At 39.7% G+C, this 20,808-nt stretch overlaps 1 protein-coding gene across 1 annotated transcript in view; it reads right to left on the bottom strand.

Moving 5' to 3' along the window:
- Positions 1-20,808, bottom strand: part of nmbr (neuromedin B receptor) — a 33,609-nt gene that overhangs the window by 6,604 nt on the left and 6,197 nt on the right. Inside the window, exons 2-3 of the mRNA XM_054618564.1 lie at positions 8,372-8,513; positions 6,748-6,963 (exon numbers count right to left, since the gene is read on the bottom strand). Of these exons, the coding sequence (XP_054474539.1) occupies positions 6,748-6,963; positions 8,372-8,513 (358 nt within the window). The remainder of the gene's footprint in view (positions 1-6,747; positions 6,964-8,371; positions 8,514-20,808) is intronic.

Genomic DNA, 20,808 nt, shown 5'->3' with positions numbered 1-20,808 from the left:
CAAATGCTGACAAATGCTGAAACCAACAATTTCCCATTTGTGCACCTGTGTCCTGCATGTCTCCCAGCATGCACCGGCATGAACCATTAATGTGCAGCTATTATGCATTTAATAAAGTGTTCTGAATCCATTCTTTCTAATGGTTGAAAAAGATAACAAAGCCTGCTTTATTAAAGTCCTCTCCTTAAAAAACAGAAGAGGAAACAGCACTCGATCTGCTCAACAAAAGAGAGTTAACGGAAAAAAACAAGAGCGAAGCATTAGAGAGACAGAAACACATCTGATGCATTCAGTGAGTGAAGAGAAAGGCTTTCATGTAGTTCCTCAATTTCCTGGAAAAAGATGGAGAGACAATGTGTGTGTGTGTGTGTGTGTGTGTGTGTGTGTGTGTGTGTGTGTTACAATGACTGTTGTGGCTCTTGTGTATCATATCCAAACAGAAGAATAATAATCATGTACTTCCGTACGCTGTTCAGAAACAATGAGAGAAACGCAGGAAGCCATCGTCTGATCAGATGTGATATGGATGTGATCTACATTAACGAAAAGTGTTTTTCCCAGTGAAGCAGAGGAGATGAAGTAGCCTCTAGGATGTCCTTCCAGTGGAGAAAAAATGAAAAAGTTCCCTCTATGGTGTCGTTCCAGTAAATGTGAAGAGATTAGCCCCACCATCAGGTTATCATAACACTTTGGATAATGGAAAACCTGCAGAACCGATCACATTCCCTTCATCTCGTCTTGAATCGTCTTCACAGATGTTCCTTAATTCGCTCAATGAAAAAGCTCTCTGTTGGTTTAGACGCCGTGTTCTTCTCCTCACACCTGCTGCTCTGTCCACTGGAGACGCTGCTTTGAAGTGTTGATTAGAACAATTATCATCACGGATCAAGAGACTCCACCTCCACTGAGGAGCTGCACCTCCGTCACCGTCGAAGCCTTCAAAGTTTCTGCTCGTCTTCAAACAGACGGATGAGACAATGTGTCCAGGATGTTGTTCTCTTTAATCAGCAGCTTCACATCATTATCTTTCTTTTTGATGGATTCATGTGACGTGGAAACATCCAGACCTGATGGTTCACAGCAGTCCTGAGTACTGAACTAGAGGGTGAACTCCCATCAGTATCTGCTGGTTTGATGTGATGACGCTCATCTTACTAATACTGCATCAGAGCCATGAGAGGAGGAGCTGGATTAGTTTGTGTACAACCTTGTTTTTTGGTCACAGAGCAGGTTGTCTGCTCTACAAACCGTCGCAGAGAAAAGGTTCATCTGTAGCTTGTTGATGGGCAACGTATCCTCGTCACTGGTCGTACGATATCTTACTAAAAGTTACTTTACTTTACAGTCTTTTCAAAATAAAAGTTTGTCTTCACAGGAAACAACTTAGTTAGGTTTAGTAACAGATGGAGTGTTATGTGAACATTCCAAGAAAATCTTTGTTGTTGATGATATGCAACATAATGCATAATAAGACATGTCATCTCTAGCTGTACGGTTTAAAAAAAGGAAGTTGCGAGGAGAGAGTTGTAAGGAGGGAAGAGGAGAAAGGGGGGAGTAAGGAGGAGAAGGGAGAAGGAAGGATGGTGGAGAAATGAGGGAGGAGAGAGAAGGAAGGAAGGAGAAGGGAGGAGTGAGGAGGGAGGAGTCTCTGCAGTATCATCCATCAGTGAGAGACGTTGGTGACGTTTTTAAAGATGTCTGCTGTGAGGAGACTTGAATACTTCTTGAAGTCTGAACCAGCAGAGTTTTCTCTGCTGAGTTTTCTCTGCTGAGTAGAGAAACTCTCCTCATGACCCCGTTCATATATCCTAGTGCTCTTTTTTAACACTTCACAGGTGTAAATGCTGCAGAACTCATGAGAATCTCAATGTTTTAAACGTTGATTTGACTTTCTATTAGTGAACTTTATGTCGTGCATGTTCTGAAAACCTTTTGCACACTAACATATTGCCTCTGTAGCTCCTGAAGTCCTCCCCCCCGCACTCTGCAGTCACCACCACTGCCAAAAAACCGACTCCAGTCTCTGCTTGTTTAAACCATTATGTAGAATCCTGCAGCTGTCAGTCAGCTGTCACATGGAGTGACTCACTGCTGCTGCTCCGTCTGCTCAGAAACTAACGTCCAGGTAGGAAGTTTAAACTCCATGTTAAGTTTTCCACACATGACTTTCTCAAACTGATGACGACTCTCTCAGGAATGAACCCCAGAGAGCCGACTCTGCAGTTTTTACAGAAACATTGAAAACTGAAACTGCACAAGCTGTGATGAAGACAGTGTACCTGCTCAGGTACGCTGTGTTCCACCTGTTAGAGACCAGCTGGTCAACATAGTGGAGCATTTAGCAGCTAAAGAGTCGGTGGAGGAGCAAAAACGGAGCTAAAAGAAGGATATATGATATTGTACTTAAATAAAACTCAAAAGTAAAATCATCATTCTGCTCCATCTCTGTCATCTATATCAGGACTGTGCAATACAACTATGATATTCTAGGAAAAGTAACTCCTCATTTTCTGTGTTTTCATATGAAAGTCCAGCAAAACATGGACATTTCCACTCGTTACGTGAACAAAGTCTTTTCAAAATAAACTCCGTCTTCACAGGAAACTCAGTTATGTTTATTCAACAAAACTACTTATCTAGGTTTAGGAAAAGTACGCAAACATCAACGTTGACTTCTTGCTTCACACAAGGAACAAACACTAGACCTCCACTCCCTTCCTCCCGGTGTGTGATTTAACCGTCTTTGTACTTTCTTGTTCCGGATTACGTGGATAAAATACAAAATCATTTTGTGGGTAATCTATGAATTACAGCGCTTTGTTTTTTGTAATGCTGGATCACTCATATTTAAAATCATTTGCACTTCTGTCTCCCTTTTTTCCCTGAAGTTAGACCTCCTGCAGGAGATGAAGCAAAGTTATTTCCTCTGTTTTCTTTGAGCCAATAAAAGATGGAGAGTCATCGCAAAGTTCAATCAGCCAAGTCGATGCCCTTAATGGCCTCGAATCGATCCAAGCAGCCAAACCTCACAGGTGATGATGGTTCTTATGTATTCTTCTGATAAACCTCCAAGCACACAATCATGTTGTTATTCTGGAGCTGCTAATCAGCTGTCACTCAAACTGACAGTCAGTGTTACAGCTTTAATGAAGGGAAGTTTTACAGTGTTACATAAATGATCAATATCTACATGACGTCTGACAAAATGTATGAACTTTATATTCTTATTAAACTGTAAAGTTCTCATTTTATCCAGGCGCCAACCTCCGGTTCTCAGAGTGAAGTCAAAGCTTCCTGTGTTAAAGCTGCATTCTCTCTCCTGTCCACCAGGGGGCGACTCCTCTGGTTGTATAGAAGTCTATGAGAAAATGACTCTACTTCTCTCTTGATTTATTCCCTCAGTAAACATTGTAAACATGAGTTTATGGTCTCAATCTCTAGTTTCAAGTCTTCTTCAATACAGCATGATGTTCATTTAGTAAATGATGCTCCATTTACAGTCAAACAGACCATAAAGCAGGGGATGCTTTAGGGCGGGGCTACACACTGATTGAAAAAGAAACATCATAAAACAAATTCAATTTGAACATCTACCTTTTGTGATTGATGATGTTCTCTGAAATTAAGCTTTCCTGCTCTGCAGTGTGTGTGTGTGTGTGTGTGTGTGTGTGTGTGTGTGTGTGTGTGTGTGTGTGTGTGTGTGTGTGTGTGTGTGTGTGTGTGTGTGTGTGTGTGTGTGTGTGTGTGCGTGTGTGTGTGTGTGTGTGCTTTGTTCCCTATCTCTGGGAACATAATGAATTAGCTCGTCTCACAGATAGCGACTCTGTTGGCTATTGATGTCTGCAGTTAATGTAGCGATTGTCTCTGACCTCTAGAGATGTGAAGATACGGGAGGAGAGAGAAGAGGTTTTTTCTCATTTAAGAAAACGACTGATAGCATCCCCCCCCCAAGAGGCATCGATGGATTTCATTGTAAAGAGATAAGAGATGAATTAGACACCGACCCGACACGATGTAGAGGGACATTAAGGGAGGGAAGATATATTGAATGAATAAAGTTTTATTTAGTATCAGCTGTTTTGTTGTTTTTAAACAATGTTCTGCTTCATCAGCTTTGACTCCAATCCAGGGATTTGTTCCCTTACAGAAGCTTCCAAACTGGTACTTTATTGTACATGTCTGTTGTTGAACCAATTAATCACTGACTCTATTTTACCAACAATTACTGCCGAATCACATAGTTCTCTCCAGAAAACTTTATTTAAGGTTATTTAAGGACCCTTATGGTATGTGAACAAAACATCCACATACTATCGTTTAGTTTAGATAAACTGAGATCTGAGAAGAAGAAACCATGGAAATAGATGTTTGGATCAATGCTGCAGTATAAAACCGACGTGCTTCACGCCGACCGACCATCAGAGTGTTTTTCACGTCTCGCTGAGCCTCTCTGATGATCCTCCTCCTCGCTCAGCTCTCAGCGTCAGGAGTTGATTCACCGTTTGTACGTCGGCGACTCTCCATTAACCCCGAGGTCACCGAGGTCGACTTCACTGCAGAGCGTCCTCTCAGACCTGCAGAGCTCTGCTTTCTGTGTCACTGAGATGAGTTTCCCCCTCAGTATATATGTGTTGTAAGGGTGAAGACTACAGTTAATGGAGTCTGAGAAAAGAAATCTAAGACAAATAAACATAATAATAACTTCTTTATCTGCTAAAACTAGCTCTCTGCTGAGGAAAGTCAAGTCATTTTCAAACAGTCCAATCTGAAGTATGGGGTCATTTTTTTAAACTCACTAGTCTTTATGTTGGTCTGGTTTGAAATCTGTAAGCAGCATTCTAACATATGTACTTAACGCCACTTCTGTAGTTTTTTTCTGTGAAGACGGAAGTTTATTTTGAAAATTGACACATGTTGCTAGACTTTGTAGTAAAAAGACAAATAATTTTTTTAAACATATCATACAAACCATTAACCCGACAAAGTCTGTCCTCCTCTGGAGTGGAATTTAATCATTCAATCTGCAGCATAGTCGATATGGTACCACCTGGAAGTTTCCTACTAGGTCTTGACTATATTGTATGTAATTTCCATGAAATATCATACAATATATTGTAACAATAGTCCTCACTAGTCATTTGAAACGAGTCTGAATGGAGTCTGTGTGCAACTTGAACCAAGTGCAGGTCAAGTCCATAGTCATTTTGAAAACAGTCATGAAGATTGAAAGTCCAAGTTTCAGCTGTCAAGTCCATTTTAGTCAAAGCCTACACTGTCGATAAAAACACTACTACTGCCTCCATACGAAGAGATCCATTAACTCCATTACTTCCACCACAAACAGAAGTGCTGCTACTTCTGATGTCAATATCTCTATATATATATATAATATAACTATTTCTGCACAGATGTTTCATGAACTCTTCCAGCAGCTCAATCGACACAATCCCTCCCTTCACCTGGAGGGCTTTTAATGTGAAAAGGCTGCAGGAAGTTTCTTTGAGGTAGCTCAAATGGAAACACCTGTAAATAATAAGTGAATATGAGTTCTCTGTTTAAAGGAGGAACAGCAGTAGGTGAGCATGACGAGACTCTGCTTCTGATGGAATACAAGCTGAGCTGCTGCACATTTTATGAATATATACCATCAACGGTGATTCTTATTGTGGTAATCCCCAGATATACAGCATGAATTGCAAGTCAGCTATGGGTCAGCTATGGACCTCCCCCCCCATCATGACAGCTCCTCCATCTGTGAAGATGGAGCTGGTGTAAAGTGATTACTGACTGCCCTGGAGGCTGACGTAGTTACTGAGTCCTCTGGAGCAGAGGGAGTGGGAGGTGATGGTGCAAAAAGCTTTAGAGTCGATCCCGTTAAGACTGAAAAAACCTCCAGACTGTTTATCTGTTTGCAAGAGTTAGAAATCTCATACTGTTTGTTTCGCCCTTATCTACTTTCACTCGAGCATTTTCACTTTTTAAACATAAAAGTTGAGTTTGACTGACCGAGAACAAAAATCCCTCAAACTAATTTAAATGCAGCCGCTGTGGTCTAAAACTACAAACCACCAGCAGGTGACCTTCAGATGAGTCGCTGTGTGACTGAGGCCTCAGCTCCATCCAGCATGGCTAATTATCTCTGTTTAACTTTACATGACCGACAGCAACTTCTCCATAACTCGTGCAGGAGGTCAGAGGGCATTTTATATGGAGAACAAGGGAAACTCATGCAAATGGCTCGTCTGAATTTGAACCTCTAATTACTGATTAAATCTAAAAATAAATTGCATATCTAGTAAAAAGTCTTAAGAGTTAGAAAAATATCTCTGAAGAAAAGTGTAACTGGAATTTTAATGTTATAATCCTAAAGGTTAACATCATATAAATCCCTTTTTTTAATTCTAAAATTTCATATTTTATTAAAATGACTTGTAGGGATTGTGTGAGTTAAGTTTATCTACATTTCTTATTCCTTTTTAAAGCTTTTTCTTAGATTTTTTAATCACAAACTGCAGTGAACTTTGTGGCGATCTGCTCCTTTAAAATCGACACGTTTCTAATGAAAACAGATAAGAACCAAACACTAGGAGCATCACAGAGCCTCAAACACAGCAGGGGAGATGAGCTGTTTGGTTGAAATGAAAAACCAGCTCATGCTCATTCATCACTTCATTCATCCATTCATTCATTCATTCATTCATCATTCATCCATTCATTCATTCATTCATTCATTCATCCGTCGCTCACCTGTCTCTTGGTGTGTTCGCTGACCTCCCCTGGCATGTCGTGGGCGCTCTTGACGAGCGTGCGGGCGATGTGGTAATAATACACCGAGATGATGGTCAGAGGGATCAGGAAGTAAACCAGGAAGATCATCACCGAGTGGATCTTAGGATGCATCTGATTGGACAGCGGGTAGGGCACGCAGTTCACAAAGGTGACGTTAGTGTGGTCCCTGTGACCCTGAGGGGGGGGAGGAGGAAAGGAAACAATGAGTAGTGAGGAGAGGAAGGAAGGAAGCAAGAAGTAGGATAGAGAAGAGAAGAGGAAACGAGGAGTAGGAAGGAAAGGAAACAAGAAGAAGATATGACAGAGAAGGGAGGGGAGTTGAAGAGGAGAGAGGGGAGGAGATGAGGAAAGGAAACAAGGCGAGGAGAAGAGGAGAGGATGCAAAAAAGAAAGGAAACAAGAAGAGAAGAGAAGAGGAAGAGGAGGAGCAAAGGAAACAAGGATACAAGAAGGGAAAAGAGAGAGAAAATGAAAAAGTTGGAGGAAAGGAGGAAGATGGAAAGAGAAAAGGAGGAGAGAAATGAAGAGAAGGAGAAGAAAGAAAAGAAGGATGAAGGACAGAGAGGGAACCAAGAAGTGGTAGAAGAAGAGGAGGAGAGAAAGGGAAGGAGAGGGATTTGGGAGAAATGAGTGATGAAAGAAGAGAAAGGAAGAAATTGAAGAGGAAAAAGCAGGAAAAGGTGGAGAGGGAGTACAGAGGAGAGACAAAGGAGGGGATGGAGGCAAGAAGTAGAGAAGAGGAGAGATAAAGAGGGAGGATAAGAGGAGATAGTGGGGAGGGGAGGAGATGTAGAATTAGTGTAGAGGAGTGGGAATGAGATGTCACGAGTAAACAAACAGAAGAAGAAATGAAGGAGGAAGTAGAGAGAAAAGTGGAGGAGGATAAACAGAAAAGCAGAAAGTGAAGTGAGAGTGAAGGACAGACAGGAGGAGAGGAGGCATTACAACACATCAGTGATCATAAAACAGACTGTGGCGTAAAACGGGAGCGCTTGTCGTTCATAAATCTGACGCTAACGCAGTTTATAGCTGCCGGGGGAGTGTTTGTCTGCTGCAGAGTCCGGACCCACGATGACGGACGGCTCACATTCAGTCTGAATGTACACAAAGTCACTAACATTATGTGATATCCAGACAATGTTTGGTAGATTGTTGTGTTTGCCTTTTAAATTGACTCTGCAGTGTTTTCACAGTTCTCATCAATTAATCCGTCAAGTGATTTGAAAACAAAGTCCAAAATGACGAGAACTTAAATAATGAATTGGTGGATATTGATAAACCACCAGTGTGTTGTAGCTATCAGAAAGAATAAGTATCATGAGGTAGATGTAACAAAGCTCATAATTGATGGATATAAGTGATGAAACATTGAGAATTGTTTAAAAAAGAGAAAAAGTACAGAGATTGGATGCAAAAGATAGAAAAAAGTTAAACAATATGCAGATGACATGACTTTAAGTATTTTAAACTAAAGGTTCTCATAGAGATAGACATGGATGGTGGTCTTGGCTCCATTCTTTTAAGCAGTAGTGGTTGTAGTACTACAGTAGTATTTGTTATGTGTTCAGTGTCTGTATTGTACCTGCATGGAGACAACTTGAGAGAAAATGGCTTCAGGAACAGCCAGCAGGACGGACAGCAGCCAGATGGAGACCGCCTTCAGACACGTCCAGAAGACGGCGCTGGATGTCTGGATGTCCATTGGGTTCACGATCGCCTTATACCTGAAAACCAGTGAGAGACTCATTGAACTTAATAGACAAGTTCACATATCTTACTAAAGAGACATATTGTACCACTGACCTTGTTTAAATGCACACTCATATTCTTCTTTTTTCAGAATATGATAATATTCTGAATTTAATGCGGTCATGTAATCAACTGGATATTCAGAATGAGTTCTTATTCTGAAGGTAGCATTTTCTGATAAACACATATAATATGTTGATATTCTTCAGGTTTTAGAAGCATTCTTTGGACAAGTACACAGCACATTCATGGACTCTTCCTGTTTACAGTCAGCGCCAACTTTCCCAAGAAGCTGTTCGAAGGAATGAAAAAACGAGGCTGTGTTCAAACGGTTGAACAAGTCCGCTGACGATAGAGAACTTTTAAAAAAATATCAGATTTCAATCAGAGTATGTTAAAAGTATTATTAGTGGCATATTTATTTTCATCATGCATGTTTAGAAGGAATATTGTCTTTTTCCGAATTAGTTCATAAAATTGAATAGCTTGTGCATGTAAACATAGTCACTAACATTGTTTACATTGTCTCTTAACTGTTTAAACTGTCTGGTTCTCTCTTCCCTCAGAGGGCAGAACTGTCAAAGTGGTTTGCTATTTACGGTGCAAATTTCTTGATCTCAGTTTACATTCTCCCACTGGGTGATATCATCAGGAAACATAATCTTAGCTTCCATAGCTACGCTGATGATACACAATTGTATCTGTTGACGCCTTAAGCCCCCTAACTACCTGCCTATCAGAAATCAACACCTGGATGAACAATAACAATAATGACAAGACATAAAGGGATGTTTTACTGGAGAAACTGGGTCATCTAATCAAACCAGAAATAACAAGTCTGGGGGTTATCTTAGACTCTGATTTAAGTTTTGTGCCCCATATTAAAAAAGTGACCAAAGTGTAATTTTTTCCATCTCAGACAAATTGAAAAAGTGCGACCTTTGCTGACCCAGCAAGATGCAGAAAAATTAATGCACGCCTTCATATCAAGCAGACTAGACTACTGCAATGCACTTTTTACTGGTCTTCCTATAAAAACTATTGATAGGCTGCAACTCATCCAAAATTCTGCTGCCAGACCGCTAACAAGAACAAAAAAAGGGAGAACACATCACTCCAGTCTTGGCTACGCTGCACTTGCTGCCTATAGCTGCCAGAATTGATTTTAAAGTCCTTTTTGTGTACAAAGTTCTAAATGGCTTAGGACCAGCCTACATCACAGATATCCTGTTGCTCTACGTTCCTCCACAAACACTTAGATCCTCCACTGCAGGTTTCCTAGCTCCTCAAAAACCCTTGAAAAAGAAAATTGGCATCCTCAGTTGACACTTTCAGGAATCATCTAAAAACATATCTATTTCGCCAACAGTGCTTAGGTGCCCTCCACATAGTCCCAAAACTTTCCTTCAGATGACCTTTTTTGTACTTAATCACTTTTATGTATATACATTTCTATTCATTTATTTAATCATTGGTTTTTCTAAATGTAATATGTTTTTCAGTTGTATTCATATGCTGACATTTGCTGGTTGTTGCTCTGTACAAACATGTTGTTCTTTTACTATTTTTATTTATTTATTTTATCTATTTTTTTCTTTTACTTTTTCTTTTTCAAATGTACAGCACTTTGAGCTACATAGTCTGTATGAAATGTGCTATATAAATAAAGATTATTATTATTATTATAAATTTACATGTAGAACTCAAACCTCAAATTGGCACAGATTACCAAAAGACAAATCATTTTTTTTCATTTCTCTACAAATGTCAAAAGCAAAAACACGAGAGATCAGTGCATCTGCACAAACAACTTTGGCATTCAGGCCGAAAAACTCCTTTGTTAAGTTTAGGAAAAGTTAGGGGTTTTATGTAAAAATAACTGGAAGTGGTGTTACTTAAGGACGGAATTTACAAAGCAAATAAGGCAACGTTCATTTCTGATTCCTGTGTTTTTGGACCCACCTGTCCACCTCCTTTCTAAGCAGACTTTAGACTTCATCACCTGTCCTGCTCATGATTGAGTGGATTATAAACAAATTGATTACATGGGTTATACATAAATGACAGTAGCGTACTTTCTGTGAATATAGCTACAGACACTATATAATAACAGCATGCTTCAAAACATTGGGCCTAAGAAAGGACTGCAGTTGGGTTGGACATTTACAGAAATGTTGATTAATGAGATTTGTCCTAATAAATGAATAAATAAAACGAATCCACATGCTGCCGCGGGTCAATTGAGGTGAATTAATTGAAATGCTGGTGTGACTCATCCATCAGCATGTTTATTGATCATGGACTTCAGATAAAGTGCCACCTGCTCCATCAGAGTGTCTGCCATTTGTGGTCCTCGTTTCTGATGAATAAAATATGTGATCATCAGCAAACATCAGGACATAACAGACTCTTCAGCCTTATTGCTGAGTATTAACACTTGCTGTTTGCATGATTCCACATGAACGTCCTCAAACACACACTCAGCGGCTCTGCAGCTGCTCCTACAGAACAGGTCAGCTCCCATGGTGCATTGCTGTGGTGTGCAGCAGTGACATTGAACCCTCATCATCTACTACCTGTGACCTTCCAACTCCCACATCCATACCAAGAAAAAGTCTTCTCCATGTGATGCTGAAGGAATGAAGGCTGGAGCAAACTTCAAAACAACCCTGCACGTTTATATATCATATTATATTATACTATAATATATCATTTTTCTGCAGCACACACTGAGATGTTTGGCTACATTTCAAAATGGATCTATGAATAAACAGATTCAATTCGACCTCAAAGGGCTGCCACGCTAATTAAAGATTGAAAACCATTAAGAAATTACCCTTCATACCCATAATTTCAGACTTTCTGGACTGAAACCGAATATAAATCATGTAATAATAATATCATTTTTCATTTTACCGCTCCAGATTCTTTGTTAGTTAATAAGAAACTGCAGCCGCATTCAGGACTGCAGGCTGGAGGACAAAGAGAGGAAACAATAGGACTTTGTCACTCTGACCATAATTATTCTTTATGTGTAATTATAGAGCTGCATTTTAAATTCCTGGTTAGCAGATTATGGATTTGGCTGGACAGGGACACCGTGAGTGGCAGCCATCTGTTCTCCTGATGTGGTTCGATGAGGTTTACATGTAGCTTCAGAAAAGAAATGTCCACAGTAGGTAAGAGTTTAAGATTTCGCCTGTAGGCCATTCTGAAATGCTTAGTTTTATTTACAGGCTTTAGCAGTCTGCAACTGTACAATCTAGTATTTTATTGAATATGTTCAATTTATATCTGATTCTACATTCCTTGAAATGGTGAATTGACTGTCACACAATAAACAATTTATTATGTTATTCTCGATGTTTCCTCTTTTAATGATATGTAATATACTACTGATTGTAAGTCGCTTTGGATAAAAGCGTCTGCTAAATGACTGTAATGTAATGTAATGTAATGTAATGTTAATGGTGGTCTATGTTGTTCTTTTGTTACCTGCTCCTGGAGAAAATACAGATAAAATATATTTTATACGTCACTGCGACATTCACAAGTAAGTCCGGTGTGAGAGGACTACTCTATATGTGTGAATGGTCTCTGATGCTTTTATCTTTTAGAAAGTCTATTTACTTATTGTTGTTATTTACCTAAGTAGATGACAAAAAAAAGAAAACCTAAACCTAACTGTTGGTTTAGTTGTCTAAACCTAACTGTTGGTTTAGTTGTCTAAACCTAACTGTTGGTTTTGTTGTCTAAACCTAACTGTTGGTTTAGTTGTCTAAACCTAACTGTTGGTTTAGTTGTTCTAAACCTAAACTAAACCTAACTGTTGGTTTAGTTGTCTAAACCTAACTGTTGGTTTAGTTGTCTAAACCTAACTGTTGGTTTAGTTGTTTAAACCTAACTGTTGGTTTTGTTGCCTAAACCTAACTGTTGGTTTAGTTGTCTAAACCTAACTGTTGGTTTAGTTGTCTAAACCTAACTGTTGGTTTAGTTGTCTAAACCTAACTGTTGGTTTAGTTGTTTAAACCTAACTGTTGGTTTAGTTGGTTAAACATAACTTTTGTTTTTAACGTAATGTCGTCCTGAAAAAAAGTCGTTCCTTGCCACAAAAAAAAACAGACAATTCTTGTTACTGTACACAAAACCAATAGATTGCATCTTGTAACTACTTCATGAACTGCCGTGTTGGAATAAATCAGTTTAAACCTCTTCAATCTGACCACTGAGCAGACTGCAGAGAGAATAACTCAATATTTAGAGTTCAATAATGATCCAGGACAACTGAAACTAATTCAACATCAAGTTCAACAGTATTCTCATGTAACAGTGAATCTTTTCATTCAAACCACATCTGGTGTGTGAATGATGCTGATTTTATCTCTGTTTACAAAGTTATTATTGAAGGAAGCCTCTTCCATCTAGTGAAGCTTGTTTTAGAGACGTGTTTATATAACTGACTGTTTCCAGAGCTGCTTTCATGACTGGATCTTGTATTTACATCTTGTGTTCCTTCAGAATACATTTAAATGACTTACGCTTTAAAAAAACAAGTCTTTCTCTTCCTGCTGTATTTTATTCGGAGACACAAACAAGGTCACAGCGAGGTCTGATCCGTCCAGTGTTTTATTCATCAACCTGTACGACACTTATGTTTTATTGATGTAACAAGTTATTGATTATTTATGTCTCGTCTTGTTCCCATGCTGTATATTTTTGCACATAAGGTCCAGGCTGATGCAGGTGTTTTTCTGTTACAAATGTAACTTTATGGGGAAAGTCTGGAGCAAATATTAACAGTGATTTACTGCATGTATGAGCAACAATGAGGCAACGAAGATTTATCCAAGCAGGAGGGTCTGGAAGCACACAGCCTTGGTAGAAGTACACTATGTGGCCAAAAGTCACTGATTTTACCATAGTTTTGTTTCATAACTTGAGTACTTTACTAATGTAAGTTCAGTAAACATTGTAAACATGAGTTTATGGTCTCAATCTCTAGTTTCAAGTCTTCTTCAATACAGCATGATGTTCATTTAGTAAATGATGCTCCATTTAGAGTCAAACAGACCATAAAGCAGGGGATGCTTTAGGGCGGGGCTACACACTGATTGACAGGTCGTTACCACAGAGTTGTCATTTCTGGGAGTTGATCGTGTTTTCATTTCACAACTTTAACCCTTTAACCCATGTTATCACTTCATGAAAGTTAATCTTTAACATTTTTGTAAACCCTTTAGTGTCACTTCTGGTTGCAAAAAAACAAGATGGCGACGGCCAAAATGGTGAACCCGAGGCTTCAAACCGTAGTCCAAAAACCAATGGGTTACGTCACGTTGACTACGTCCACTTCTTACATACAGTCTGTGAAACAATTGTAGGGATGAAATGTTTTTTCATTTTTTTCATTCTATATTTCATTATATTACTCATTGTTTAACTTACATTTTTTACCGTGGTATGGAAATTTCATTGGTATTGGTACCGACTTAGCTCTATCTTCTATCACTACTTCTGGTTGCATAAAGGGGTGGAGATCTCTGTGTACTCAAGTCAAGTTACTCCACACCTAAATGGGAAAACCATTTATTATGAAGCTGGTTTTATCCAGGGGGGCATTGTCATGTTGGAACAGGGAAGAGACAAACACTGAAAAAAGACCTTTGATGCAGCTTTTATGTGATGTATTTCGACTAAATGTTCCCTAAAAACCAATATGTAGTCAGTGACAACTGCAGTAAGCAGTGGGCAGAGAGTTATGACCTGGAAGGCTGCATTGTACCTCCGTCCAGGGCCAGTATCATCCGTCTGCATCTGTCCAATGTTCAGAATAATGGTGCTGATGTCCCTTCAAATAGAATAAATCGCCGCTTCAGTTCTACTATTTGTAACCTTCTCTACACTGCAGCTGGACTGAATGTTAAACAGACGATTCTGCAAAGTTTTCCAGATAACAGATCATTCTATTTTCTCAAACATTACTGATATTATTAACAGATTATTATTATTATTATTATTATTATTATAAACTTTAAATGACTGTGTTCGTAGTTATTTTATGTTAGATTCTAAGTAAAAAAAACTGTCAATCAAATCAACGACAGTTGTGCTTCCAAAACACCTCCAACATTCAAGAGTTCGATTTTTGGAATAATTAAAGAACACAATTAGACTCAAAATTATGACTTTAAGCTCATTAATACGAGAAAGGTCATAATCATACGATCCTTTTTCAGATCTCTTATTTAACAGTTTCCTACACATTAAATTTATATACTACCAAATTTCAGTAGCAAATATTTTTTGAGAGAAACTAAATGAAGTTTTTTCATCAACATAATGAGGAAACGTATCTGTTAAAACTGAACATGATCCAGACAGCGATTAAGTTTCCCTCAAAGCACATTTGGCAAAACAAAGCAGCAGAATATAAATGTCACTTTTAGTAAACAAGGTTGATTAATTATGAGTATTTTCAACACATTCTCATTCCTAACCCATCAAATACAGACGCTTCAACAGTGGCCCTACGCTTCAAACTATGACTCTCTACGTTCACCTCGAGTCAGTTTTTTTAACTAAATCTTTTAGGCAACAAAAAGTACCTGGTTACGCATTACGTAGGTAAGTTACGTAACATAAGTAAGGTAACATAAGTCAACGTTGACATGAACAGAGGTCTCCTGGGTGAAGGTCCTATGTTTGTTTGTCCCATCAACATTCTCCTTTGAACTGCCCAGAAAACTGATCTCTAACTGATTTAATTCCCTTTTGTTTCCTCTTGTGTTTGAGGCTTTGTCAGATGTTGATGTGGGACTAAATGAGACAGTTTGTATGTTTGAGGGTAAGTTAGATATCCTGAATCACAGACACAAATCACAGCTGATCCACGGATCCAGCCTTCAGACAGAAGCATTAACTTAACAAACGGCTCCTGCTGATAGGACGTCCGCTGGTGAAGCCGTTAAGCCGTATCCGTAGCAACAGGCGTTGCTGGTTACAACACACTGTAGTTTATTTTGACAACTTGAGAGTCAGAATACAGAAAAACTATGTGAACCTATGGACTGACAGCTAGCTCTGATTAAACAAAAAACTCATGAGCAGCTCATGTACACCTTTCATTCAGATATAAGACAGAACTGTTTCATAGGCTGTAAAGACAAGAAGTCACCGTGACCTCACCCGTTGGTTTGTGGACGTTTTAAAGCCTCCAGTTCAGCATTTCATAAGTACTATGAAATGCAGTGTTCCCCGTAGATCTGAGGAGCTCACATTCACCACTGAACATCCTTTAGTCCTCAGCTAAACATCCTCCAACGGTGAAGTGGATCGGATCAACGGTTGTGGAGGAAATTGAAGGACAGGCAGATTGCTTCAGTTTTAATTAGATGATTCATGTCGGCGATGAAAACATCACAGAAACACAAAGACATTGAGCGTTTCATGGAAGACAAAGAAAACACGTTAAAAGGTTCACCTTCAGAGAGTTCTATTCATCACACCTGCTGGATTCATCCCTCCTTCAATGTTTTCTAAACCTTTTATTTATTCAGGGAAAGCTGACACCTACTGCTTCACATTCATTCAGCCTCTCTCTCTCTCTCTCTCTCTCTCTCACACACACACACACACAACTTTACACTTTTACTGCTTTTCATCCACAGTGACAATCTAGACCAAAAAGGTTTAGTCCTACATGAGAAAGAGAGAAAGTATGTTTTATATATGCTGTAGCAGGATGCTGGTGAGCAGTGAGAGAGGAAATGAAACTATTAATGCACAAAACTCAAAAAGCTAAATGCTTTTTCATATTTCCATTTCATCATTAGCTGTCCAGACTATCCATCACAACTGTTATCACATAAACTGACTGAATGACTGGCTAATTGTAACTTAATCAGACAGTGAATTTGATTAAGATTTTATCAAATAATCAAATGGTTTGAGATTTATGCACCATAGTGTTCATCGTCGTGGCAGTAATCAGAAAATTAAATTCAGCTGCTGTTGTGAACTGTGTGATTAACAATCTTTTGTTCTTTCATTTATTTCAATGTGAGTGGTGCGTTCAGGCTGCAGCTTACCGCAGGGAAGCAGAAACTAAAATGTAACCTTGTAACCTCAGCGCAGGCAAACTATTTACATGTCTGGGGATTTTACTAAGAAGACAATTAGTTTTTAGTTTCATTTAGAAAAAATCTACATTTCTGTAATATTTAGCAGCCAAATCAAATAGTTTACAGGATATTCAACCTTTGTTTCTTCATAATGCTTTTAATACTTCACTTGTTTCTTTACGAGGTTTGTATAAAGGTCATAAAGTAGTTTATGAATATGAGATACGAGTTTACAGACATTAAGGTGTTTTGCTGGTTACACCTACAGTCTATGTTCATATCTCTGCAGTATAAAGTGTGTTTGTGTTGATGAATCCATGTCGCTGTCCGTGGTGCTGAAGCAGAAAACAGGAAGTTATGGGTAATAAATACTCAAGTAAAGGTCTTAACGAAGAGACGCTTGACATTTTGGTAATACGCTCAATCATTTTCTGTTTGATGTTTGGATTCTTAGACTGCTGCCACTCTCATGTCTGTTCGCTAACTACCAAGCTAAGCCAGCAGTTGTCAGCTTAGCTTAGCATAGAGACTGGGAATAAGGGGAAATGGCTAGCCTGACTCTGTCCACAGCTAACATCTACCAGAGAATCACTGTTTGACACATTGTTTAAGAGGCCAAATCGCCTTTTTCTAAAAGAAGTGAGGACAATAGTTTTGGCTGAAAACACAACAGAACAGAGGATGCTAGTCTATCTTGGTTTCAGTTTGTCTTCTCTACCATTTGTTGCCTCTAAACCCAGTGAGCAGAGCTTCAGTGCAGCCTGGGCTTCTGCATTTCCCCCAGACTGAAACAGTTGCAGTAAAACAGCATGTTGAATAACTCAGTGAGTGATAGACCATGAGGTGTAAACCAACAGGATCCATGTGATGGTAAGAATGATGTGAATGGAGGAGAAAAATCTGGTAGATTTCTATGTTTGTATCTACAAGTGAAGAATGAGTCAAGATTTATCGTGAATCAAGAAGTGACAGTGTTTCAGTGTCCGAAACAGGAAGTCCTGCATCAGAGAAAACATTGGCTTCCTGCCGTACGCTGGAGCTTATGTCTGATGAGCTTAAACTGGACTAAATAAACACTCTCATGGTTAACGTCCTCTCTTTGTGGTGGCCTTGTACATGACACAGATATCTCACCTCTTTAAGTTCAAATGTCTTCATCCAGCCACAGGCTGCAGCTCCTCTGAGGCTTTCCGTTTAAAGGCTCCACCAACATCAACATCTGTTACCATAGCTACCGATGTGGTGCTGTCCAGAGAAAGTTGGGTTTTTAAGGGGAAAGAAAACATGAAAAGGCTTTGTCACCGGGCCTTAATTGTGGTTTAGAGTGCCGGCAATGCTCTCAGTATGAGGAGAATGTAATTATCTAGCCTCTGATAGAACCCTGAGGCCGGTGACTCATGAGTCAACCTGTGGACATCAGGACTGAGACAACAAGTCAACAAGTGTAGCTTCAGTTTACATCCATGTCCATCATTTTATCCTTTTAGATATTAGTTTGAAATTGTCATAATGAGCGTATTCATTCTTAAGTTATGGCCAAAGACATTCGTATCAGTTCATCTTTGAGTCCAGGGGGACGTGTGTGCCACATTTGAAGACGTTCCCTCCAGGTGTTCCTGAGATAATGCTCATGGGAGTTGACTGGACATGTAGTCGAACAGACAACCTGAAAACATAAAGCTTCTGACCGGATGAACACTCAGCGGGGGGGCAAAGAAAACCAGAGAATGGAGGCATAACACTGAACTCAGGAGGAGAACCTTCAGGATGGAAAGAGGAGGAAGGAAACTGATGATAACTATTTTATGTATTTGTGTAGCTTGCAGGAGAAACTTCATTTCATTGCTTTCTAGCTTTCCAATCACATCCCGTCCAATCTCTACTTCTGTCCCTCCTTTAGTCTAATTACCTTTCTTACTCATTCTACTTCTGGACTTTCTCTTTCTCCAGCTCCTCTGACCCCCCCTTTACCTTTTAGAATAAGCCTTGTTTACGCATCACCACCACTCCTAAAAGCAGAGCAGCAGAGTGCATTTCCTCTGAAGAACTCCTGCTGTCAAGACACACTGGAAAGAAATCTCACATTTCAAAATGTAAAAATGTTTTTGGCAGACAGGTTGGCTGACCATCAGGTTAGATATTAGTGTTTCTCCCATCATAGATATCTGTCTTATTGTTTGTATTCTGTTTGGCTACGGTTCCTGAACCTGGACCAACCCTTACCTCTAACCCTAACTATTGGAACGTGACATATTGACTCATAAAATCAATCTGGTTTAATGGATTTGATGAATTTTGAAGAGGACATTTTGTTAAAACCATAAACTGTACATAAGAAGTGGACATAGCCATCATGACGTCACTCATTGGTTTGTGGACGGACTTTCAAAGCTCTGTTTCAACTTTTTTTTCAACCACTGTTGCAACCAGTGTTCCATTTAGAGTCTGTTTGACTCTAAATGGAGCATCATTTACTAAATGAACATCATGCTGTATTGAAGAAGACTTGAAACTAGAGATTGAGACCATAAACTCATGTTTACAATGTTTACTGAGGGAATAAATCAAGAGAGAAGTAGAGTCATTTTCTCATAGACTTCTATACAACCAGAGGAGTCGCCCCCTGGTGGACAGGAGAGAGAATGCAGCTTTAAGACACCAGTATGCTTTAGGGCGGGGCTACACACTGATTGACAGGTCCACACCAGAGACGTATACGGCGTCTCTACGTCACTCCTCCTCAGTCCATATATGGTCACTTCCTGTTCACTGGTTGCAAAAAATGGCGATGACTGTATTCTGAGACGGCGAACTCAAGGCTTCAAAACGTCAAGATGACAACGTCCACTTCTGACGTTACTGAGAGGCCTGTTCTGAAATAATCAGACAGCGAGGACAACACTCAGTGTGTTTTTATGTTTCCTCATACAGCCAGTTCAGTGTTTGTGTTCATCATCGTGACAGGAAGTGATCGGGGCTCCAGTAACCACTCCAATGATTACGCTCATTACCCATGAGCCTCGTTGAGCTTGTGGAGGACTTTCAGGGCAGCTAACGTCTCGTTAGGGGCTCGTTAGAGAGCCATCAGGTCCAGAACCACAGCCGGATCACAGCTGTGCGGTCAGGAAATGAGCTTCCCGTTAACGGGGTCTGATGTGACATCCTTTGAGGAGGAAGACGTCGCTGCCTGTCGGTAAACAGACTGAACACGAGACCGGTGCCTCCGAGCTCTGCAGCTTCAGGGAATTAAAACTCCTCATTCACTTATCCTCTGGAAGCAGGACTCTGTCCTCAGGAGAGCCGTGACAGAGACACTTACTGCAGCCAGAGTCCAGTAACACTGTGTGGTCCGGTGTCACCAGAGGAAACACGGCGATGTCACTAAAAGGTTCAAACTTTAACATCAGAGGAGGTGTTTCCTGTTTCCAGCTGACAGCCACGAACACAATCTGATCCCAGACCAGCTGTGTCACATCAGGCTCTGACCAATGAGCAGAAAACACTTAAACACCAGTTGTCCTGCTCTCAGATGAAACAGTGTGTACGTTTGGTCCTTTGGTTAGATCCTCTCCCATGAAGGACACATAATGTACTGAACTTTACCTTTACTGCAGGAAGCACACACACACACACACACACACACACACACACACACACACACACACACACACACACACACACACACACACACACACACACACACACACAGTAACCTGAGTTTCACTGGTAGCTGCATGGTCTCTCTTTCTGTCTCTGTCTTGGTGAGTTTGGTTGATTTCTCAACATTTCAATACACACACACATCATGATTACAATAATGAATAACAAGCATTTACATTTGTGCATCTACAACTGAAAAGAAAGAGAAAGATGGAGGGGAGGTGGATGAGATGTCTTTCCTCCAGCAGACATCTGTTGATTCTCCGTGTGATTTATTGATCACGTATCGTACATACTTCAGTATCAGCACTTCTGTACTTATCTTCACCTAAACAACCATCTGTTCTAAACCTAACTAAGTATTTCACCACTTTACTGATAAAACCCTCAGTGTTTATCTAAAGCTCAGTTTGAGGAGAGTCCAGATGTTTCTGCTTCAACAGATATTAATGTTCATATAAAGGTTGAGTCACTCTGTTTCTCCCAGAAT

Source organism: Anoplopoma fimbria, chromosome 18, assembly GCF_027596085.1.
Source record: "Anoplopoma fimbria isolate UVic2021 breed Golden Eagle Sablefish chromosome 18, Afim_UVic_2022, whole genome shotgun sequence".
NCBI lineage: Eukaryota > Metazoa > Chordata > Actinopteri > Perciformes > Anoplopomatidae > Anoplopoma > Anoplopoma fimbria.
Note: the sequence above shows the minus strand (reverse complement) of the source record. Positions and strands in the feature narration are given on the sequence as shown.